Source organism: Fonsecaea nubica (genome assembly GCF_001646965.1).
Source record: "Fonsecaea nubica strain CBS 269.64 chromosome Unknown Scaff95, whole genome shotgun sequence".
Classification (NCBI taxonomy): Eukaryota; Fungi; Ascomycota; class Eurotiomycetes; order Chaetothyriales; family Herpotrichiellaceae; genus Fonsecaea; species Fonsecaea nubica.
The window spans coordinates 65,195-89,036 of NW_019173768.1; the positions used below are offsets into that span (position 1 = coordinate 65,195).

General features: G+C 51.1%; 4 protein-coding genes across 4 annotated transcripts; 1 reads left to right on the plus strand and 3 right to left on the minus strand.

Annotated features, from left to right (window-relative positions):
• Window positions 1-6,735: 6,735 nt before the first annotated feature.
• On the plus strand, window positions 6,736-8,097 carry AYO20_09797 (ATP synthase subunit D, mitochondrial; the record flags this gene model as incomplete). The annotated part of the gene is made up of 5 exons (XM_022648066.1): window positions 6,736-6,874; window positions 6,929-6,980; window positions 7,050-7,120; window positions 7,182-7,264; window positions 8,047-8,097. The coding sequence occupies 5 exons, from the start codon at window positions 6,736-6,738 to the stop codon at window positions 8,095-8,097; spliced, it is 396 nt and encodes a 131-aa protein (XP_022495958.1).
• Window positions 8,098-12,912: 4,815 nt separating this feature from the next.
• On the minus strand, window positions 12,913-14,040 carry AYO20_09798 (hypothetical protein; the record flags this gene model as incomplete). Its single annotated transcript, XM_022648067.1, has 1 exon — window positions 12,913-14,040. One exon carries the CDS (start codon window positions 14,038-14,040, stop codon window positions 12,913-12,915), a length of 1,128 nt encoding a protein of 375 aa, XP_022495959.1.
• Window positions 14,041-19,030: 4,990 nt separating this feature from the next.
• Window positions 19,031-19,908, minus strand: AYO20_09799 (hypothetical protein; the record flags this gene model as incomplete). Its single annotated transcript, XM_022648068.1, has 2 exons — window positions 19,031-19,468; window positions 19,534-19,908. 2 exons carry the CDS (start codon window positions 19,906-19,908, stop codon window positions 19,031-19,033), a joined length of 813 nt encoding a protein of 270 aa, XP_022495960.1.
• A 2,158-nt stretch (window positions 19,909-22,066) lies between these two features.
• AYO20_09800 (hypothetical protein) lies at window positions 22,067-23,825 on the minus strand (the record flags this gene model as incomplete). Its single annotated transcript, XM_022648069.1, has 2 exons — window positions 22,067-23,767; window positions 23,814-23,825. The coding sequence occupies 2 exons, from the start codon at window positions 23,823-23,825 to the stop codon at window positions 22,067-22,069; spliced, it is 1,713 nt and encodes a 570-aa protein (XP_022495961.1).
• Window positions 23,826-23,842: the final 17 nt, after the last annotated feature.

A 23,842-nucleotide genomic window follows, 5' to 3' on the forward strand; every position in this document is an offset into this window, starting at 1 on the left:
AGCGGATCCATATTCAATAATGGTGTGCAGGTTGTGCCGAGATCATCTTCGTCACAAAAATACATGACCTGTACTTCAGAGTATACCAATGAATGCGATTCCACTTGCCCTCAGGCCGATATCAACGACAGAGTCGTGCAAGGTGCCACGATAACCTCCGGTCCTCACATGGGAAGGCTCGGCGAGATACTAGCGGCAGCTGCTTTACGAGGTATGCCGACTTTCTGGTAAAATGTCTATCACTACCGTGTTTGAGATAACGAGTCGATGTGCACCCTTCCTGATATTTTGCAGAACAGCTCGTCGAGACTTGCCATTGAGAATATAGAGCCCTGCCCCGCTCCACGATATGACTTGCACGGGCATCTGCTCACTGATTGTTCAGAAGCAATCTCTGGCGGAGCTCACGCAATCCACTCGAGCGGCACCGGAAGCTTTGGCGCCTCGTGGGTTTCTGGGACAAACTCCTCGGATCAAGCCTAATATGAATACAGGCTGGCCGCTCCCGGAATCGTTCCAGATCGGAACGCGCAGGATCAAGTTCAGTATATTTTGGATACTACGCAGTGGCCATCCAAGCGGCGTCGCTTAAATCACCAGGTCAAAGCAACGGCTCCGGGAGTGCCTCCGGCTGCTGGCCCACTGGACGTCCTTGCGACAAACCTGTCCTCAGAATAGATGGAACGATCCTCGGAGGCTGAAATGTCGTGCAATATACTGCAATTTCAACACCGAACTTTCCAACCGCCAGCCACTACTACTCCTCTGCCACAATCGAATGGCTCTCAATAGAGCGTCACCGCAGATGAATCTCAAATTCGTGTTGGCTTCCAACGGTCGAACAATCCGGTGAGACACCCTTCGACAGGGACCATGTGTGAACGGAGCAATCATACATTCGTCCTACATGGTCATACGTCGGTTGTCCCGAGTGACCCGTTAAGTGCAACCCACCAGCCGCGTTCGATTCCAATATGAAAGCAAGCGATATAAACTTCATGCTTCCTCTGTTGCCCGATCATCTGACCAGTATGGGCTTTGACCCCCATCAATTGGGGTCAGCAAACACGAACTTTATGCTACCTGTATAGGGTGGTCAATTGAATCTTATGGGCTTTGACTCGACAATACCGTATCAGGCACTGAAGACGATTTCGCCATGCTTGCTCCAGCATGGACCCCAGCCTCTATGACCAACTTTGTCACATCGTGCCGCATGACGACTGCGGTCATACCGCCAGCCTTTGGATTGAGGGAATCTCCCCAATACACCGTCAAAATGTCGCCTTCCTCTGGAGAGCGGGCTCCAGCAGTCTCCTCCTTTTGCTCGTTCGCTATCTGAGGCCCTTTGCCCGTAGGTTTCATGGGCTTCTGTCAGTCACCCCGGGGTATTCCTTTGAACATTGCAGGACTTCTATCAAGTGTTCCAGTGGCATCTGGGAGGACTATAGCCACGATCATTTTACCTTCGACAGGCAATATAGGGCCGAATATCAACAGAAACTCCAGATAATTGTCGAATTTGATTCGGTGTCCTTTATCTTCTGCATCTTTCTGGACGTCGCTGGACTTTGTCCGGAATTAACAAGGTTGGCGCCGGAGATATTTTTCTGGATATACCTTGGTTTTGTTGTATAGCCGTATTAAGTTCGTTGCGGCTTCAGTTAGTAGTTCTGGGTACGATCTGAAGTCCAGTCGCAATATATTTGGTTCCCCCTCCACTGGGGTCATGTCTTGCGCACGCAAGCGGACAAGTCTCGCGGCATTCCGAAAGGCGTCCGAAGGGATAATGGTAGATATGTCTCCAACCCAAAAATTGAAGAAATTTATCCACGTAGCTTTCGAGGGTATTCGAGGTATTTTATATTGTAGCGTCCTAACGGCTGATCCCAAGCCGCACTGTCGATAAGCGCAGCCACTGTCACGTCCTTTGATCTCTTGACTCTGTTTGGTTGTGCGAAACTGGTAGTTGATGTGACTGGGGTAAGCAAACTCGCGGGGGCTGCGTTTTCCGGATGACATTGTTACACGGTACGTGATCGCAGATTCTTTAGGTTACCCCTCTTATGCGACCAGGGGCACTGCACGTTCCTGACCGTTCCCCTGCCCTAACGATACGAACTGATCATAGTGTCAATGGCAGTGGCTAATGACAGATGTGGTTCTTGCCCTTCGGACTGCTAGATTAGTACATACTTAATTCTGGAGTGGCCTGGCTTGCACTGTGACTGACAGGGATGCCAAGGACATGTAATGACTGTCACGCTAGTCTTCGGCCGAAGGCCTTCGGACTAGCGCCGGTAGGGCCCTGTAAATTACTCGAAGGTATATAGTCAGACGGTCCCTAGGACCTAGCAGAATTCACCATATTCCTCCATTGAGTCACATCTAGTAGCAACGCCTTAGACAGCCCTCGCGAAGGCTTAGGCTGAGGCCCTCAAAGGCCTCTATCTCTTTGAACGGTAAGAGACAGTCTTCGATCTAATAGAGGGCCGAGTTCGAGAGAGCTCGAGCCCTGGAAATAATACATCCAGTGTGAAGGACAGTCAAGCTCCTTCGACACCACCGCTACCTCGACGAAGACCTCTTCTTCCTCTATAGAGACGCTCTCCTTCCACGGGGTATAAAACCAGCCCTCGGAGCGAGCCTGCATCGAAGGCCGATTAAACCGCATCGACCTGAAGAAAAGGGGTAATCGAGGAAGCATTCGGATCGGTTTCTAAAGAAACCAGCGCCTTAGCCCCATTCGACTCCTCTTAGTCTGCTAACGACGTTTCGCAGCGCTTCGAACGCGACGCTAGTCCCATCTACCGGAGATTGAACGACTTCTCCTACCTACGGATAGGGAGGCAGCGAAACTAGGCCGAAATAGGGCCGAACTAGACTAAGAGACCACTATCGAAGCCGAAATGAAGCTGAGAACCCGATGACGACGATATCTCGCGGACTAGCGGGTGTCATCCTACCGTCGCCCTATGTAGGGGGGGGGCGGCTAGAGAACCCGTAGCCGCTAGGCTGACGCCGTCGAAACGGCGCGTCCGAAGGTGTCGACGAGGAAAATATAGGGATGGATGGCCTAGACTGATGGTATAGCCACTCGGAGATTGGATTACCTAAGAGAAAGGAGTGCCTATACCTCTCGAAACCGGTTCGAGAGCCTCCGCTAGTAGGAGGATGTACTATAAAGTACTTATCCTTCTCCGAGAGCCATCGGTTAATGCCTAGCCCAACGTCCTTACCCCTTCACATCAAATGTATACGTACTTACATCATCACAACACTCAACCCCTATACCTCTTAATTTATATACACCTCGAAACTTGTCGATCCACGTTAAGAATCAATGTCGAGCTCTAACGGTCGCAACACTCCGAGAGCCGAAGCCTTCGTAGAGGTAAATAACAGCCTCGGCGCCATCTAAACCGCCCTCCAGTCAATAGGGGTCAGGCTTGGAATTGTTTAATAAAGCCTCGGAGACGGCAGCCCGAATCCCCTACTGAATCTCGCATTAATAGTCCCGGAGCTCGAAAGGATTATATAAGGGCTCCTCGTAACTTAGGCAACCTTTCTATAACCTACGCCTAGCACGACTGGAACCCCTCCGTCTCCGTACGGGGTAGCCACTAACCTAGTGCCCCTAGAAGGTACCCCGATGACCATTCCGCTAGAGACCGTCGCGCTAGACCCGGCTGTAGGCCTAGTCAATTCCCCGTCGAACATGGCATTTATACCCATCTAAGGCTTTAAAGACCCTCCGAAGTATAAAGGCTAGCGTAAGGGAGACGCCGCGTAGGTCTAGATCATGTTCATGGAAGAATGGCTCCGTCGAAAGGAACTCCTACAGTATCGACCCCTCACTAGCGTAGAGAAAGTAGCCCTCGCCATCTCGTACCTCGAGGACGACGCGGCGAGCTAGTGGGCTTTGAACTCCAGGAACGATAACACCCTACCAATCGATTAATAGCTCCGGAACAGCTAGACGCTATAGTCCTAGGGACTCACGAAGTTCTTCGCCGATGTTCGAATATAGGAATAAAGGGAGGCCGAGTTCGACGTAATAACTTAAAGGGATATAGTCATCAAGTTCACTTAGGCGTTGGACGCCGCGAGACTATATCTCGACCCTTAACCGACGGATAAGGAAATGCTTAAATAGTTTCGAAGAGGCTTAAAGCGCGAAATACACGACCGAATCGCCTTCCTCCCCGTATAACTTATCCCGACAACGTACCAGCCATACGTGGAATACGCCTACTAGATCGAAAGGTAGCTCGACTAGGACCGACACCGATAGGATTCCGGAAGAACTCACCGGCGAGTTAAAGTCACCCCGTCGGCCCTATAAGATATAGCCTTGACCGAGCCGCGGGAAAAGGCGTTAACATCGCAACCCGTCGCTCGAGACGCTAATAGAGACGTCGAGATGGCGTTTACTAACCCCCTTAAGGGAACAAGAATAGCTTATACCCCTCGAGGTTAAGGTAACACGCGTTCGCGAGGATCTCGATAAGGATCCTCCTCGACTCGTTAAGCAGCGTCGAATTCGAAGGCTAGCGGTAGTAAATCTAAGATCACCTACTTCAATTACGGCAAGGCCGGATACGTCTAGAGGGACTGTCGCAGCCAGCTAAAGGCCGTAAAGCGTGGAGATCGGGGAAAAGCCCGGCGCTATTAGATGTAGAGGAATCTGATAGCGCATCGGACGAAATAGGAAAGTCCTCGGACGGTGGTCAATAATCCCTGAAGTCAAGGAAGAAGGTAGCGCTACCCTTTGAAGTCGCACTTACGGCAGTAGCCTCTTCGCCCTATAGGATTAATCCGACTACCGAAGGGAGTAATATCGTAAGCGGAATGCTAGGCTAGTTTAGTACTCCCCTCCCTATTAGCGTCTTGATCGACACTAGATCCAACCTTTCCTTTATTTCGAAGGCGGTATTCGACCGTCTTATAGGGGATGTTAAGGTTCGAACAACACCTCCCGTGTATATAAGACTTACTAACGGAGATATTATATACACCGATCAACTATTAACCACTAGACTCACTCTCGGAGAGCTTCGAGTCCGCGTAGGATTGCGTATTCTAGATTGGAATGCGTACGACGTCATCCTAGGGATAGATTAGCTTAAGAAATATAAAGCCCAATAGGACTTCGGTCTGTCGAAGCTCACAGCTCGTAACGGGAGCGGAAGGAGAGTACAGATCCCTATTCGACCCTTTCGAACCATCGATCATAGGGATACTACTAAGACTCTAGCTAACTTAAACGTTATTAGCTATCGAATAGCTACTAAAGCTGTCAGGAAGTTTCAAAAGAAGGCCCCTACGAAGGCCTCGGAGCGAGATGCCTCGAATCCCGCGAAGACAACGGACCCTTAGGAAGGCCGCAAGCCTTACCTCGCTATTATTCGCGATAAAGAAACGATCCCCGTTCCGCCTACTCCGTTACTAAATTGCCTAGATCGAGACTTCGAAGACATCATTCACCAGGTAAAAGGCACCTTTCGAGAAGAGATCATTCCGAAAGAACTAAAGAAACGTACGATCTAGCATGAAATCGACACTAGCGATATAAAACCCACGAATATTCCCTACTACGCCCTATCGAAGATCCATCGAGACGAACAAGATAAATAAATCCGCGAACTACTACAGAAGGGCCTTATTCGACCATTATCGAGCCCCTAGAGTTTACTTATCCTATTCGTTCCGAAACTAGGAGGATAATGGCGAATATATATCGACTACCGCCTTCTAAATAGCGTCACGAAGAAGGATACCTACCCCTTACCGCGCATCTAAGACTATCTCGACCGGATCGGCTATACTTAGTACCTTTCGAAGATCGATTTAACCTCGGGCTACTATCAAATCGAGATGGGAGAAGCGTCTATCGCAAAGACCGCTTTCAATATAAGATCGGGTAAGTACGAATGGATCGCGATGCCCTTTAGGTTGACCAATGCCCCTTCGACGTTCTAGAGGATCATAAACGACGCCTTACGGGAACTCGTATATAAAGGCTTTGTAGTCGTATACCTCGACGACATCGTTATCTTCTCCGCGTTAAAGGAAGAGCATCGAAACTACTTGCGATAAGTCCTATAGTGCCTCGAAGGAAATGAACTATATGCAAAGCCTTCGAAGTGCACTATCGGAGCCCGAGAACTGGAATTCTATAGATATATTGTCGGTAGCGGACATTGCAAGCCTACGCCCGTAAAGGTGCAAGCAATAACCGAATGGCCGCAACCCCGGAACGTACACGAAGTTAGATAGTTCCTCGGCCTCGCCTCGTACTACCGTCAATATATTCGAGACTTCGCTCGAATGGCTACTCCTCTCTCTAATCTACTCGTTGAAGCTGATGTCGCCCTCCGAAAGAAACGCTTTAGGCCCGTCCGTTAGAATGCTAGGTGCGAAGATACATTCCGACGCCTTAAGGACGCGCTTTCGTCCAAACCTATCCTGTAATAGGTGGACGAAACGTAACCATTCCGTATTAAGACGGATTATTCTAAATAGGCCTTAGGCGCCGTACTCCTATAGCTTAGGCTAGATAGTAATTAGCACCCTATAGCCTTCGACGGTCGTAAACTGCGTAGTATAGAGCTTAACTACCCTATTTAGGAGAAGGAACTACTAGTAATTAAGTACGCCCTTCGAACTTAGTCCGTATACATCCAGAATGGCCATCAAACCACCGTCGTGACCGATTACGAAAGCCTTAAATACATGAATATAACCCGCTTACCGTCGAAACGCCTAGTACGCTGGCTCGACGAGTTTAGCGAATACTCGCTGGACATCAAATATCGAAAGGGTTTAGAGGTAGTGGTCCCTGACGCCATCTCGCGAAGGCTAGATTTCCTAGGTGAAGGAGCTACTACGAAAGCTTAGATGCTAACCGAAGAAAGCTAAATCGTAGGCCTTAACGCTTACGAATTGCTCGAAGGGGGAGAAAACCCCCTCGACGAAGGGTATGCTTGGGAATCTACCCTACTAGTATATCTCGAAGCACCTAAGAAACCCCTCTCGTCGAAGTAAAGACAAGATCTTAAAGGAATTGACATCGAGAACTTCGCCGCCATCGAAAACCGCTTATATCGAAAGGTTGACGGTAAGTTCATCCCGTATATCGCAGCCCTATTCCGGAACGACTTCGTCGAATACTACTATAGACACTACGGATACTTCAGTGCCCCTATGCTCGACGGCGTTATCAAATTCCGAGGATGGTGGCCGACAATGCATCGAGACGTTCGTAAGTACGCCGAATTATGCCTCGAATACTAATTAGCTTAGCGAAAGAAGACTCGAAAATAAGAACTATATATATAAGTCCGCCTCGCTACGAGACCCTTCGAAAAATGGGTAATTAACTTCGTTAGCCCGTTACTACGAACACCGGACGGATTTGAATAGATCCTAACGGCTATTGATTAGGCTACTAGATAGCCGCTCGCGAAGGTAACTAAAGATGTAACCTTAGAGATAGTAGTAGATTTTCTCTTCGATATTTACTATCACTATAGAGCCTTTCGAGAACTCCTCTCTAATAATGGAGCTAATTTGACGTCTAGAATGATCGAATACTACCTTAATCGGATCAAAGTAAAGCATCGAACGACTACCCTATATCATCCGCAAACTAATGGGAAGGTCGAAAGGCTAAATAGAATGCTTAGAAGCATCCTAACTAAATAGCTGATGAATCGACCGATTGCTGAGTAGGCTTTACATCTGCCCGTAGCCCTATTCGCCTACCGAGTTAGAGCTCACAACGAAATAGGAATGTCTCCATTTAAACTCGTTTATAGCATCGAACCCCGCCTTACGGGCGACGTGGAAGACTTCGATAAGGAAAATCTGGACCGAGACTTTAGTCTCCGCCTCGAAAACCTATAAATAGTAAGGTATAAGGTTAATCGAAGGCTGATTAAACGAGGGATCTATGCTTAGAAGCTGCGCCGAGATAGATTAACTCCCCTCGCGGAAGACTTGAAGTAAGGCGAATATGTTCTGATGACTAATGAACAACGCTAGAAGTTCGAAGCGACTTACTTCGGACCCTTCAAGATCGAAAAGAAGCTATAGTTTGGAGTGTATATACTCGCAGCCTAGATCGAAGGGAAGGATGGATGGTAAATCCTCCCGAAGCCCGTTAATAGGGCTAGACTAATTCGATACCGCCCCGTAGATAACGCAGGTAATGATATCAAAGCCATTATGACCTCTATATAGTAGCGATAGCTTCGAGATAAGGCTGTCAGCATTGAAAAGCCATCGAAGGATGTCCTGGAGGTCTTAGAGGAAGAGCGTATACCTCCGACATATGACGAACTCGCTACAATTCCCCGTAAGTAGTGGCTTACATTGAAAGGACGACTAGGGGGTCGTTTAAGTAAAGTAGGGGAGGGCGAGGAAACGAAGAAGTATACGATCGATGCTTCGAAGGGCGAAAAGCCTGGGTAAGTAGCGCCTAGACGTCCTAGTACCCCTCCAACGGTAGCGCGAAGGCTAAATGCTTAAGAGAAGGTGAGTATAGAGCCTTCGACCAGCCGTTAAGAAACGATCATAGATCTCGCGGAAAGAGATTAAGTACAGTTCGAAAGCCTTTTAGAACCGTAAGTAGATACGGTGTACGGCGTAGGCTAGGCGAAAATACCTCTTCGAAGAGAGTTTACTAGCGTTACGCCTAACTAGGAGCTAGTGGAAGGACTCATACCTCCCCAGATACCGATAGTGAATGATCGAAGCTCGGACCCTTCGATCGCGGATTCCAGATATGTACTACATACTAGGGCTTTCGAAGACAATACGACGGCCCCGGATCGCGGATTGCCTATATAGTAGAGCAGCGAAACGGCCGGCTAGTCCCTTTAAGGGATAGAAATGGGCTTATAACCCCCTCTAAAGGTTGTAAACACTCTAGAACGCGTCAAAACTCGACTAAAGAAAGGTGTATAAGTGCTACGCGTCGAAAATAGACTAAGGCTCGTTAAAGGAAAGTCATTAAGGTAGAGAATTAAGCCTTTAAGGAAGATAAGGGAAGGTTCTTGACTTAGACACTGTTTTTGGGATTTTCGCTATTTATGCTTCGAAAGACTAATGTACGTAATTCTCAAGGCGCACTTCTTAGCGTTTACTTCCACGGAGCTACCTCCTTGCGTGTGTAGAAGATAAGGAACCCCAGTATAAAGAACTAGTGTTGAAGCCCAATGAATCATCTCCCAGTCCTTATAACCCCTTCGAATCCATTTCAATTCCCTTGGCCTCTCACACTCGGAGAGCTACCCGAAGGAGGACTTCTCCCCTCGTACTAATGAAGACTTAATGGGGTCTACGCCTGGCGATCCTGGCTCGGAGGAGTCATACCTTTCCCAGGCCCGAGAAGAGGAGAAAGTCCGACTATAGGAGAGATACTTTGTCGAAGCTTACTTATGTTGAACGAAGTCTCTTGAACCGGAGGACGGACGTCATAGCGCGATTAGTTTTGATCGCGGAAAGGAAGGAAAGGATCATCGTTCGTAGGCTCGCGTTAGTGATGATACCCCGCTAGTTACTGACCCTATTGCTGAGGGTAGCCCGGATATAGACCCTATTATTAAGGGTACTAATAATATTAACCCTACTATTAAGGGTACGGTTGATATTGACCCTACGAAGGGTAACCGGGAAGAATAAAGACTAGAGGAGGCGCTTGCGCAGTTCACTGTTAAGATAACTACACCTCGAACTTCACCATCTCTCCTCTTATCTCGTCGACTTACGCTCGAAGTACATCGAGCCGACTGTCGCCGCCGCCGCGACCGGGTCGAAAAGGAATGGGCGAGGAAGGGAGAGGTCGTAGAGTCTTAGATGCCCTAAGTGCCTAAACGCGGTAGTACATCTAGACTCCCTACTTACGGTAGTTGAGATAGGCCTGCGATATCTTCGCCGTAGTAATCTCGATAAAGCGATCTAGCTCCTCTTGAGTGAAGCTGGGAGGTAAGTCTATTAAAGCGTCGACATCTATATCGATTACTACCTTTAAACCTATAGGAGTCGCTGAGATCTTCGCTCGCTTATTGCGCTATTGATCTACGGGTGTGTATAGAAGTTCGTTTGAACCTCCCTTAAAGCGAAGGCTTTAAGTGCTGGAATGACCCTAAGTAATGGAGTCATTCGAAGGTTCTAGGGAAAGGAAAACGACACCGCGCTTATCGCTAGGATTCGGTGTCGCAGGGCTCGAAGCCGTACTCTATTGTTCCGGATTTATAGGACGTAGAGAATAGCCCTTCCCTCGAGCGTGACATGATGAACAATCTCTATTCAAAAGCCAACTAGAATTAGGATCGTTTGGCACTACGAAAGCGCGAGTGCACTCAGGAAAGACCGGTTCGCTCTGTGAAAGCTCGGAAGAGCCTACTTCGCATGTCTCGTATAGCTTCGATTTAGCGTCGCCATGAGTGTATACTAGGGCAGCCGAAAAGCCCTTCTACTGAGATAAGTTTCGAGAACCGAAGTACTCTAAAGGTCGCTATAATAGTATCGATGCTAAAGCTCGCAACTCGCCGCGCTACCCAACCGAAAGGAAACTACCCTGAGAACTAAAGGCTTTCTTAACTAAATCCCTCCATTCGTGAGACTAAGTCAACTCCTCATTTCTATTTCGATACACTACATCTAGCTACTCTTCGTTAGTACCGCCTCGAAAGCACACGGGAGGAATACGAACCAAGACAAACGAACGACGGTTCTTTCCACCCTTTCGAGCCGCGTCGAGACGAAGAATCTTGTTAATATTGCTGTGATAGAAGTCTGAACGATTTGTTCGCTCCTCGTCCCCTTTAAGACCATGAGATCACTTGACTCCCGTCAGACGCGATTAGCGAAACATTTCGAAAGCCAAAAGTCAACAAGATAATGAAGTGAAGGAAGGTTTCGAAGGACACTTGATCGAAGAGAAGAGTAATGAAATGGTGTTTGCGAGAGATCGAAGAAAGAGGAAGAGGTAGATAGAGATATTTATAGAATTAGAGACCTCGTCGACGCGTATATACTAGCGCCAGGGCGGTGGCGACAAACGCCGACCGATAGAGTTATGAAGGTACCTTACTATCACCCCCTCGATCATATACTCGCCGTTCTGAAACGCTAGTGAATGAGTTCCAACAGCTATCTAAGCGTCTGTTATCGGCCGTTGCGGGATTTCTACGGGAGATCCCCGGCTAACTTATTTCATTTGTCTACCAAAGGTGAAGACTGCTGGTCTAGTGAGGCCGACAGCCTTGTCCACGAGTGCAGTCGAAGGAGGGCCTTCGAAGCTAAGTAGGGGAGGCTGTAACTGATAGGGATGCTAAGGATATGTAATGACTGTCACGCTAGTCTTCGGCCGAAGGCCTTCGGACTAGCGCCGGTAGGGCCCTGTAAATTACTCGAAGGTATATAGTCAGACGGTCCCCAGGACCTAGCAGAATTCACCATGTTCCTCCATTGAGTCACAGCACGATATCCTGGTAGTCAGGTGATACAACGTCTTGCGGCGACTAGGTAGGCATCCAAATGTGGTAGAATTGCTTAATGTCAGACAGAACAATTGTTCTGCAGGCGGGACTATATCTGCGAGAAATACTAAGAGAGGGCGACATCTCAGATGAACAGCAAGAAAAATGGGTTAGTAGACTTGCCCGTGGTTTACATTACGTAGATGATAATAATGTCATACACGCCGATCTCAACGCTACTAACGTTATTGTCTCCGGAGATGATGTCGCGATGTAGCTTGATATCAGACTAGTTACCTAACTGGAGGGTGAATGTGTGTACTATAGGATCAATAATGATAGAATAACTAGCCTATAGATAGAGATGTCAACGCTTGAAGAAGACTTCAAGGTTGACAGGCGTGATCCCTCCTCCTATATACATACGATAAGCCAGCGGTTTAGCCGGTAGCCTAACCGGTTACCTAACCTAAGTATACACTATCATATAGTATTCGTGATAGTTACCCTTTCCCCCCAGGTAGTTCGCCCTCGAACCTAGTAAGGTAGCCGAGACTTCGGTAGCTTATTGTTGCCGAGCACCGTGAGGCACCTTTTCGGGCCACGCTGCTCCCCTCCCCAGCCCCGGCCCTAAACACGTGCGGAAAACTCCGCTCTCACCGGCCAGAAATTGGGTCAAATAATAGTTTCCACGGCCAAAATTTGTCCCAAATCCGCCCTGGTGGTCTAGGTATGATTTTCTATCTATTACACGGTCTTTAGATGCAAGCTAATTTTCCGGAAGTTGGTTATGACGTCGGTCTCATAAATGATTTATGATCCTGTGCTAACACACGGGGGGCTATCCGAAGGTCACGAGTTCGATTCTCGTCCGAGGCATATTCTCTTTTTTTTTTCGGCCGCTTATTATGATGCCTGCTTTCTGTCATCTGAGATCTTATCAATATAGCAATCCTCCAAAAGTTTTTAGTTTTTGAGGTGAGGGAGGAGAGGTTGGTGGTGAGACTATTACCTACCCACCCACCACGAGTACCTAGAGAATTCCCGAAAGTAAAGCGAGCTCGGCGGCTAGGTACCTTCAGTATCTCGCTGTCTGGCTAGTTATCTACCCAGGTAGACCTCGTACACGAATTACATTTACGGGCGGTCGAATATTTTGTCAGGTTCGCAGCGGGCCTTGGATAGCTCAGGGTTCTACTCAGAGGCACCCCTCTGGGGTGGAGGTCTCGGGAGGAGGATATGTGTACAGACATAAAGCTTGTCGCGGTCCGAGCAGGCTAGGTACTCGTATAATATCCCCCATTAACAAAAACCCCATCACCGAAGCGAAAAAAAAAAAAAAAAAACCGCGTACACTACCAAAAAGCCAAAAACAAAAGCTACATGACCGGTGTCGTAGGTAGACTACCAAACAGAAAAAGCATCAAGCGGCGGAACCACCAGGCTGGTCGACGCGATATAGGGTCTCGGCGACGTTGAACCAGCCTTCGTACTCGATCTCGTCCATGGTCTCGTCCAGGTCGTAGTGGTAGTGGCCGCCCTTGGTGGTCTCTCGGTCTTTGTCGAGGTTCGCATCGACGCTGCCGGACGAAGGGGAAGAAGGAACGGTGAAGCAGTGCGTGTGTTCCATCCTCAAACCCAGTCCGGCATCGTCGCCCGAGTGCAGCACGCTCAGACACACTAGGGGCCCGTCACCATCGCCATCATCGCTACCACCACTACCACCACCACTACCGCGCCCTTGAGCGTCCTTGTCCTTGGTTCCTGAATCTGCTCCACCCCCAGCGCCAAAGGACATGTCAAAGTACCTCAGCCAGCGCTCGACATCGGCCCTCGAGTTGAACGACTGGGCCGGGAAGTCAGGCATGACGTGTAATCTGGCCTTGCCCTTCTTGATCAGAAACACCCCGCCCAGCGAGATCAGCTTGTCGCCAAACGTGGTCTGCAGTCCGCGTTGGATGCTCTCGGTGAAGTTGAGCGGGCCTGTGCGAGATCGAGCCGTGACGTGCAGGCACGGACCGGGGACGCCGTCAGAACAGAACAGGTTGCACATGAACGCGAAGCCCGTGCTGGCCTGGGGGATCTGGGCACAGCACACCGTGTCCGGCGGGGTGATCTTGGCATAGTGCGTGCGGTTGCGGACCACATCCTCGCCCCCGCCGGCTGCGGTTCCGTAGGCAAAGTTGGGCATGAGCTCCGAGTTTTGGCCCAGCACGTAAAAGGGTCCAGCGCCCGCGCCGAGCATGAAGCCCGTGGTCGGGGACATGTCGACCTGCCCTGCGATGGCCGTCAGGTCATACTTCTTGGTCATGTTGGGCGTTGGAGAGAGGTTCGGCGGGCCCCCCACATCGACGATGCGAGGCGAGCCGCTGAGTCCCGGTCCCGCCAGATGGTACGGCGCAGCTGTCAGGTCTGGAGGGATTGCCACTGAACAGTCCGAAATGGAAAAGTTGGAGCAGAGACCAGAGACGATGCCTTGTGCGAGCGATGACAGGGAGGGCGGTGCCAGCTCGACCTTCTTGACCGGCCATGGTGGGCTTTGCGATGCCATTCTGGCTGATGTTCGTTCTTCTCCGCAGAGGTGCCTGTAGTGGACGCAGATAGGTCAACTTTTGGTTCTGCAGTTTTACCTTGTGAGTAGAGGTCTTCCTGAGCAGTTCCAAGGGGTATCTTCTTCCAGTGTCATGATTTCACGGTAGATAGAAGAAAACAAAGAGATGCGGGTTTGCTGCATGAAGGAAGACATGGAACAATAATCTTCCGGACCCTGAGCATCTCCAAATTGATGCCAACCGAGGAACTTGCGCGACAACGTCAGAACCAAGTCACTGTTCAGACCAAAAACCTAACCGAGCGGCAGAAAGGAGGAGATAGGCCACTTGCCGTTCCGAAAGGGGCTACTGGCTGAGGAGATGCCTGTCATTTTAAGGCAGCCATTGTGCGAGTATCGTGTCCGCGAGGCCTTGACGAAGAATCGGTTTGGCCCTTTTGCAAATCTGGCCACAGTCGTGGTAGATGCCACCATTGCGCAAGGGAGCCTGGGCGAAATGCCTTCCCTAGTGATCCACTCGCATATTGGACGCGAGGGAACCTTGGCCACCGAATCCTGTACGTTCCTCGGGCTCTCCAGCCATGCTCTGCTCTTCGGGATCATTTCCTACATCGCACGTGTCAACGAGCAGCAGCATGAGGGTCTCTTGGCCTGGGTGCCTTTGTGATAAGGCCGGGGGAAGCGATTTTATGAGCAGAGGGCCGTGCCTTTGAAAGCAGTCGAAGCATGTAAGCGTCTGGCCCAAAATGTCATCCGGCGAGAATCAATCGCTACCGCGTACCACCGATCAGCGGAACGAATGAGCCCAAGGGAATGAATCAGAGCCGCGTCGGCTCCCTCGTAAAGCCCGAGAAACTTGGCTCTGCCTGGTCTTGGATCTTCTACTCCATGCCGGAGCCGTTTGATTTGGCTTCCGGAGTCTGGAGTCCAGCCGCCCCGAGTAAAAGTCGATTCACTGCAAGATTTGTGTAAGAGGCATCCACTCCCCTGCTCTGAAATTTGCTTCGTCGAAATACAACGAAGAAAAGTGGAAATGGAGCGATCGACCTGGAACTTTTCAAGGATTGACTTCTTGCGATGTCCTCGCATTGCATAAAATGGCTCTGCGGGAACTCGTCATCTAAATGGGCTGTTGAGCGCGCAGAATCTGCCCTCACCCCTCCTACATCCTGCCAGGACGGGACATGCGTGCCTTTGAACAACAAGACGTGGTTGTTGCTTCGACTTGTTCTCCAGCATTAGGGGTCAGTCTGTCGATGGCGCTTGGTGCATCTATCGTGGTTGGTGCCAGCATGGCCATCATCCTCATTCGCACTACCGCCGGATTGCTGAAGGAGAAGCTCGTATGTCCCAGGTTGGAGTCTGTCTTGGGAAATCACCGCGAGCAGTTTGTTGACGCTGTGGTGTTTCTCTGGAGGCCCACGTCGACCTCAGGGACATGTATGTCTCGGACGAGCGTCCTTTGGCTCAGACCTACTGAGTCGCTGATTATACAGACATCCATTGGCCCGAAGGAAGATAGTAATGGTGCAATCACGTCACGAGTCCGGCTCAAAGGCCGTAGCCCGTTGGGCCGTGCTCCAGTTCATACTCGACACCGACGGCTTCAGCAACGGGACCGTTGTCCATGCTTTCAGCTACCGTGACAAATACGGATAACAAAATCCTTTTTCATGTGAGCAATCGGGCCGAAGCCTCGGTACAAAACCCGCTCCTGTGGGCTCAATCAAACATGGATCCCCGTTGACCACCGATATAATTATCGGACAGCTGGGCAAGGCAGCACTCAGACCGTCTCGCTACCTCAGATGAGGCCCCCAGTCGCAGGAGCTGTGTTGGTAGATGACTATCTGATCCGAGGAGGCAGGAGATCAAGGCCATGACGGATTTACCAGCGTCGAGCTGGATCGGCAGCGGAGGCTGTTTTACCTGGTCGAGACTGAGCATGAACCAGTTGAGTGCAGCCGTCAAGCTGGTCTCAAAAGTCCACTGTCATCCTTGAACAGGGACACAAAAAGCTGCAACGACAAAGATCGCGAGTGATGGACTGGAGGGACAAGTCTTGTTGCTGTTACAAGGGCTCAGCGCCTCAGCCTTGCGAGGAAGCGAGGCGCGAGGCTCAGGCGGAAAGGGGCCGCTAGGCCAAGACTCGATGCTTTCCTCTTATGACATTCCCATCATGTGCTACTGTGAAGAGTGCCTACCATAGTGAAAAAATGAGGTCATGGTCCCTGTGGTAGTTAATGACTCGACCGCGTATTGATGTCTTGGTCAGCTGCATACTTTGCGGTCGCTGGTACCTTAGATGCCAACTTTGTGGGCGAAGAGGACACTGAGAGTGAAATGTTATTGGTCCCCTAAGCATCTCCTTGTAGGGTGCAGGGGAAGAGGCCAGGCGGCGTTTGGGTCGCGCTTCAGGCATCCAGAACTGTGTGGCAACCCCCTGGACACCCGATGCACCAGGCCGAGGCCCCCACAGCAATAATATCCCCGATTCCACCCATTCACTTCTCGGTGAGGCTGTGGCTGTGGACTACCAGCGTCTAGCCCAGCCAAAGTCGCCGTTAGTGTCTGTGGGGGTATATTTCGCCTCTGGATGCAGAAAAGGAATATATTGACCGTCCTGCAACCAGATATGCATCTAAAACTTGCATGCTGCAAAATCCGCCTCACTTTGAGCAGTCACCAAGTGAAAGTTTCTCTGCCTGCTTTCTTTGACGGCTGGGTGGATTGTGGAAAGGAGTGCATGTGGCGAACGGGACCAAGCCAAACCGCTGGTTAGATAAAAATGAAGGGTGTGCTGGTCGGAAGTGTTAGGTTGGTGTCATTCTACTTTACTAGGTCCGCCAAAGACTTCCCAACCTTCCAGCCAAGGTTAGGCCAGAATCACCTTGACAGACCTGCAGGCCGAGCAGCCGGCCAGATATTCGACCTGCCTGCTGGTAGTGGGACTGGCAGCAGTGGGAGGACTTTGAGTGAATTCTTGCTACCTACCAGAGTCGGGGTGGACGGGCCGCAGGTGTGATGATAGAGATTCTGAGGCGATCGGGCAGCTGCCGCAGCGTCTACAGATCGATAGATTGTGAGATAGGGAGCGTGTGTAGAAAAGGCGGAGAGACCGTGAGGCTGAAAAAGCTGGGCAGAGGGACTGAGAGCAAGTGACGGGCAAATTGGGAAATCAAACTTGCCGCGGCGCCTGCGATCCTCCTGCCGCACAGTGCCTGCGCCCACACCCATCCAGACAGCACGAGAACTCCACCCCTCCTCATTGATTCGAAACTACCTGTAGCCGCCCTAGACACGCACGCACACAACACAGCCCAAGGTGCAGACTAAATTCATTGGAATCCGTGTCTTTGCGCCATGTCCTATGCACACGTCAACACTACTCTCTCGGTCCCGTCTTTCTCCCATCCTTTCCATGCCACGAAAAATGGCCAAGCGCGGTGACAGACTGCCAACAGCAGGAGTGCGGCATGCTGTGCTCTGAGGTATGTGGCGCCCTTGGAGGGAGGTCGGCTAAGAATATGCATTGGCTCTACTACCTGGCTAGCTTGAAGGGCAAGCAAGCGTTTGATGAAGAGGCAAAACAGCTGATCCAGACAGGTCAACAACCACCCACCCTCGCTTTCCATGGCTTCTTATTCGCGAGCCACTAATCCGAGTAAGCGAAGGATACCACACGGAGCTCGACTGTGCATGATAGAGGACCCTGGCCCTTGAGCCAGACAAGGGAGGTAGTAGCCAAGAGCCACTGAGCGTTCAAAGAGACGTGTCAACTGCCTCCTGCAGCGCGCTGCCTTCGTTATTGACCTCTTATTACAAAAGAAATTGACTATGTGCCGCTAGCCTCGTGTTCATGCACACACATGTGTCAATAGAAAGGGAAAGGGATGCCGATCCGACTTGCTCGCTGGAGCAACGTTGCAGGAATGAACCGTATGTGGCAGAGTCTGCTACCTCTCCCCCATCTTGATATTGGCGCATCTACGCACTTTCTCGCCTGACATGGGAACTGTACTCGGTAGTGAAAATGGAAAAGATTTGGACCCATGTTCGATAATGGCACGTTGAAAGGCAAGGAGCTCAGGCGTGCTGGTGTGCGGACATCCGAAAATTACGACAAAGTTGGCCAACGAAGGTTGGCGCTCCATGAGACGACACCTTGGCCACGAAGTCCCACATCCGCGACGTCCAATCACTCGATTTGCTTGGGTTTGGTCAACTGCTAACGAAGACTCAATGCACGCTTCACGCTACCCTCTCATGCAACCCAGACTCAATCACTCGCACACTTCGGGTCGATGATTCATGACCTTGACCATGCCTCTCCTTCTGGTCTCCTGGCCGTCACGGTCGCTCCAAGTATCGGAGGAAGGGGCGCCGGCAAAGCTGCCAGAGCAAACCTGGTCTCTTTCACCCGCCCCTGGTTGATTTGGCTTTGCATAGGAATTAGAGCATCCAATGGACACGAGGAAAGGTAGCGGCACAGTTGAAGTTAGATGGGTACGAAAATTGGAAGCCCTCCAACATAATGGTGCCCACGCTGGCGTCCGACGCCACCACTACCCAGTCGCCATCCATGAGAGGGACGGGGAAGTAGTTAGATGGTGAGAGGCCGTGAGACCGGTCAATGAGTCGTCAATTCCTCTTCCCCAAGTCGCGTTCCAACGTTGAGCAAAACCTTGGACACTTGCGTCGTGTTGCACCTGACTTAATGGAACTTTTTCGCGAGCCACAAATCGGATTGTGGCATAATAGCCAACATGCATCCAGAACCCAGCCACCATAGAGCGAGAAGCCAAAGCCGCCTACCGACAAATACCAGCCGAAATGCCACACCATATTTTTTGAGCTTGAGACCCCTCATTCCCTTAAAAAAAAAACTCGCAGCACCAGCAGATCCAACGAACTACTGGCTTGAAGTTGTTCTGCGTCACCGTCAAAGCGGCTGTCCATCCTGTCCCATCTCCTGCTGGACCCAGGCCACCTAAGCCTTTTCCAGATTAGACTTCATGAAATACATAGACCTTTCCATTTTGGCACGCAGGAGTGACAGATCGTCTCGGTACGAACCCCAGATCTTGACCCTGCTGTCGACACCTCGTTCCATGCGAAGAGCGTTGAGAAAGACATCGGTTTTGCGGTGGAGCCCGATAACTTCGTACACTTCGTCAATGTTTGCGTCTTGGACGTACTCATTGCCCTTGGTCACTTCCTCGATTCGCTGTTCGAGGTAGTCGGAAGCCGTCCGCGTCATCGACGCTGTCAGGGCGCCATGGACGGCGTCCAGCTGATGTGACCAAGAATCTAACAAGCCACCTGGCGACATTTCGGTCGGGAGATCAGCAGGATACAGCCACAACAGCAGACTGAGAGAATCGTAAGTTTCCCACATCTTCTTCAGTAGCTTGACCACAGACTCAGGCTATACAGTGAAGCTAGGGTATCAGCAGTGGTGACTATCTGGGGGGAAAGGGTCTGATACAATACCCCGTAAGCATTGGTGATTGACTCGTCTTGGAGAGGATGGCATCCTCGATCTGGGCTGGGGAACTCGATGGCCATGAAAAGGAGACCATCTAAGTAGGCCAGTCGGACCGAAACTGGGCCCCAGCCTGCCATCTCCCCGATTCGGTCGAAGTGGTGGAAACCCGTATCGGCGATCCCACCATCGTGCCAGCTGTCGAGTTCTATGCTGACGAGAGAATCGATCGGCACGACCACGACATGATTCCGTCTCGGGTCAATGGCGTCTCGGGACGACAAAAGCCCCTGAGAGAACTGATCGGAAAGAAACGAGCAGTGTAGCATGTGATCGACGCGACCTTGAAAGTAGGCCTCTGGGCTCGTGGCCACAAAATCCATTAAAGGAGAAGACTTGGGTATTGTTAAGAGACTAATCAAACCTGGAGTATGGAAGGGAAGTGAACGTACGGAAGAGTGAGATCAGAACGCGGAGGGGGAGTAGGTGAGTTGAACTGGACCAGCAGAGAAGAAGGCTGAGGCGCAAGAGGTCGAAGAGGCACAAGAGGCAGAATATGGAGATGAAAATATGAAGAGGATAAGAACAAGACAAGGAAGAGATGGACTTACATAGTCAATCGGACGGCTGAATCCCTTGGCGGCTCTGATCACATCACGTTCCTCTGACCCCATGTAATTCATTCATGCATCCATGCATTCTTGCATCCGCGTCTGCAGCAGCTCTGCATCTCCCTCGCTCTCCTCCATTGGCACCGCCACGGACCGAAAGACCCTACATCTCCCTGCTTCGGCAAAACTTGGACCTCAATAGCGAATGCAGTCTACTCAATCCCCGTCGCCCCATCGTCCCGTCACCTTCTCACCTCGCTAGTCGGAACGCGGCAGCTGGTCACCGCGCCTTCATCCCTTTTCCCCCACGATATCTCAACACCGCCATGTCATCAAGATCTGGACCGACGATAGAGAAGGGGACAAATGTAAGAGATGATTGGGAGAAGGGGGGGTTCCAATCAATCAAAAGAGGAAACCTACCCTGGAACATCCTGAGAGTAGATGCACAGTCATCCCAGCCGCGGGGACCTTGATGGGAGCTCTCGTAGGGAAGAAGGCCTGGCTGGCTGGTTGGTCAGTTAGCTAGTAGACCGGTCGACCGATCGACAGCCACTTCCACGCTGGGTCATGACACCATGACAGAAATGATTAAGAGAGAACTGCTAGAGAGAAAAGAAACAAAAAAAAGGGGCAAACGGGGCCCAGAGGTTAGGTGTTGGGTGTTGGTAGGAAAAAGGAAAATGGCCTTGTCATCCGACCTAATATCCCGTCCCAGGCAATTATTTTTCGTTTTGCCGCCAAAAGAACGCTGTTGTGCAACCACCCCGTCTCTCATGTTGGCCAATCGCCCCGGACTTGACGCCCCCCCTCGAAACCCTGAAACCAATTCAAATCAGACCAGAACCGGAGAAGTTTTGTCTACCTCTATTACTCAGTACCCTCGTCAGGCGACAAATGGAGCGGCAAGCGAGTCGCGGGGAGGATGATGGCTTGACCCCATCGAACGCGTCCTTTTTTGGGCAGGCCGAGTGACGGAAATCCTGATGTTGGTTCGATTCAACCTACTAAATTACAGTTCAATGCGTACCAAGAAGCTACACTCAATCTGGTAATAGCCGGCATCAATCCCGCTTAATGATTGGTGGTTTCCGATTTCACTGGGTCTTGTCCGTCCGGCTGTCCGTTACTGGGACATCATAATCTGGGGGTTGGGAAGAGGAATGACTTGACCTTGACAGGCCCCTCAGCCTTGCAGTCCCGTCTGATTTTGCCATCATGCGAAGAGACCCATTACCACCTTATCGTCCCTGACGCACACGCACACCATCAGCATAAGTGGTATCCAAGACCTTAGTTGCATATCTCGTGCGCTGGGCGGTCGTTTGGTGGGCAGGCACCTCGTCGGTCGAAGTATCGGATTCGTCTTTCTTGGAGCAATTGATATAGACATACGGGTGGTCCGTGAAGAGGTGGTTGACGGACTACCTGATCTTGCTTTTGTCCTCCTCAGACGGGAAATGGGTCCTCGGGGGTTTTTTGGAAGTCACGGCACGTTGGTTAATCGCATGGGTCTGATCTAGTGGAGGCGTCTGGCCCTGAAAGAACAAGAATAGCAGATTCGGGGAATAAATGAATAATAATAATTAAAAAAAAAAAAGGGGGAGCACCCTAAATAAATGGCATGAAGAATGGAGCAACCAACTGACGAGTTATCGTGTAGAATGCATAACTGCTAGAATGACACTAAAAGGCTGGCTCGATGACGAGGGAACTACAGGGACATCCAGGTATCAGAACGACATTCAGCAAAGTGTGAATGCGTGAGTTTTCGTGAATGGCATTAAACATGTGGAAATGCTGTCTGGAGTATGAGCATGTTGCCCTCCTTCCAGCAATAGAACCACTCTGGCTTTCTGTTTGCTCTGTTTGCTCTGTTTTGCAATTTGACAACTATATACAAGGGCCGTGTTCGCCGCCTATCGGTTCTTTATGCAATTTGACCGGCATGAGACGCTGCAATGAAACCGCCTATCATGGCCGGGCCGATGGTGGACCCTGGGCCGGGATACCGGCGACCAAACAGTGTTGAGGTCGTGTTTCCCGCAGCATACAAGCCGGGAATCGGCTTCCCCCCTTTCCCCAATACCCGCCAATGTTCATCCACCCGCAGACCCCCTTTGGTGCCGACGTCACCTACATACAAGCGGACGGCGTAGAAAGGCGGCTTCTCGATCTTGCCGATACAGTTGTTTGGGTGGTGCGTCGGGTCGGCGTAGTATCGGTCGTAGGGGTTCTCTCCTCGGTGGAAGTCTTCGTCGATTCCTGAGACGGCAAACTCGTTGAATCGCGCCACCGTCGCTCGGAGCTGCGCTGCGTCAACCTCGCATTTGTTGGCCAGTTCGACCAGGGAATCGGTCTTGATCATGAAGTCTTCCTCAAAGTACCGTTTGGGCGTGAAGCCCGGCATCGCGTCGCCGAAGGCGTATTTTTGGCGGTGCGAGGCGTCGAAAATCAACCAGCAAGGATTATGTCCGAGATCGTCCATGTCGTTGGCCACGTCCTGGTAACAGCCAGCTTCGTTGGTGAACCGCTTTCCAGCCTTGTTGACCATGATGCTGTGTGGCGATGCCCTCTCCCAAACATTAAAGACCGGGTGGTCGCCCGGTGGGAACATCATCGGTACGCCCCAGCGTCCGTTCATGTGCGCGACCTCGGCCCCTACACTTTGCCCCAGTAGAATCCCGGTGCCTTGGTCGTCGGGGTTGGCCATGGTGAACTTGGACGAAGCTTGGCCGTATTGCTGGCGGAGAGCGTCATTTCGCGCAAATCCCCCGAGTGCAAGCAAAACACCGCGTGTGGCTTGGATGCGTAGTGGTCGACCGTCACGACTCACACTGGCCCCAACAACCCTTCCCTGATCCGTTATCAACCCGGTCACTCGAGTGTTCCTCCATATTGGTACCCCGAATTGCTGAAGGAGGTATAGTAGTCGCGACGGAATCGCCATGCCCATGGAAGCCAGCTTGGCCCCTCGAAGCCGCGCCCAAAGCATCCGCGAGACCACTTTGACCAGGGTGGCGAACCCTTTGCGCGTGCGTGTAGCGTTGAGCATCCTAGCGCTTTCGTCCAGATACGCCGGGAGCTCGGGATGGTGAGGCCGCACCCGCATGGTGTCTCTCCAGGGCCCCAGTTTGTTAAGGTCGAATATTTCGCCCGTCAGGTGTCGTCCAATGCGAGAGCCTTCGCACGCGTGGTAGTCGGGGAAGTCCTCAGCCATGTGCCACTGGAAGCCGCTTTCCCGGAATTCCTCGACCATCTCTGCACCGGCCCTTACGTACGCCTGTCGCTTCGCAATGGTGCTCTCTGGGCTCGGCTCTCCGACTACGTTCTGAATATAGGTCATGGCCGTTTCGATCGAGTCTTCCACACCGGCTTCCCGCATTAGAGGGTTGTTAGGGACCCAGACTCCGCCAGCAGAGTATGCCGTCGTTCCACCCCACAGCTTAGAGCCTTCCACCACGAGGGGTACCAACCCGAGGCGCGACGCTTTCAAAGCGGCAGAGAGCCCGGCACCTCCGCTTCCTGCAATCAGAAAATCCACCTTAACATCCCACTCTTGAGGCCTTTGGCTAGGGGATGAATCGGCGAGAGCCGTGGTTTCGGGGAGGTCGGGCTCAATTGAAGTGGCCTGAGTAATTAGCACATAAACAGTCTTCGGATCTCAAAGACTTCACAGACATCTGCATGTTGATTCCCGCAGACT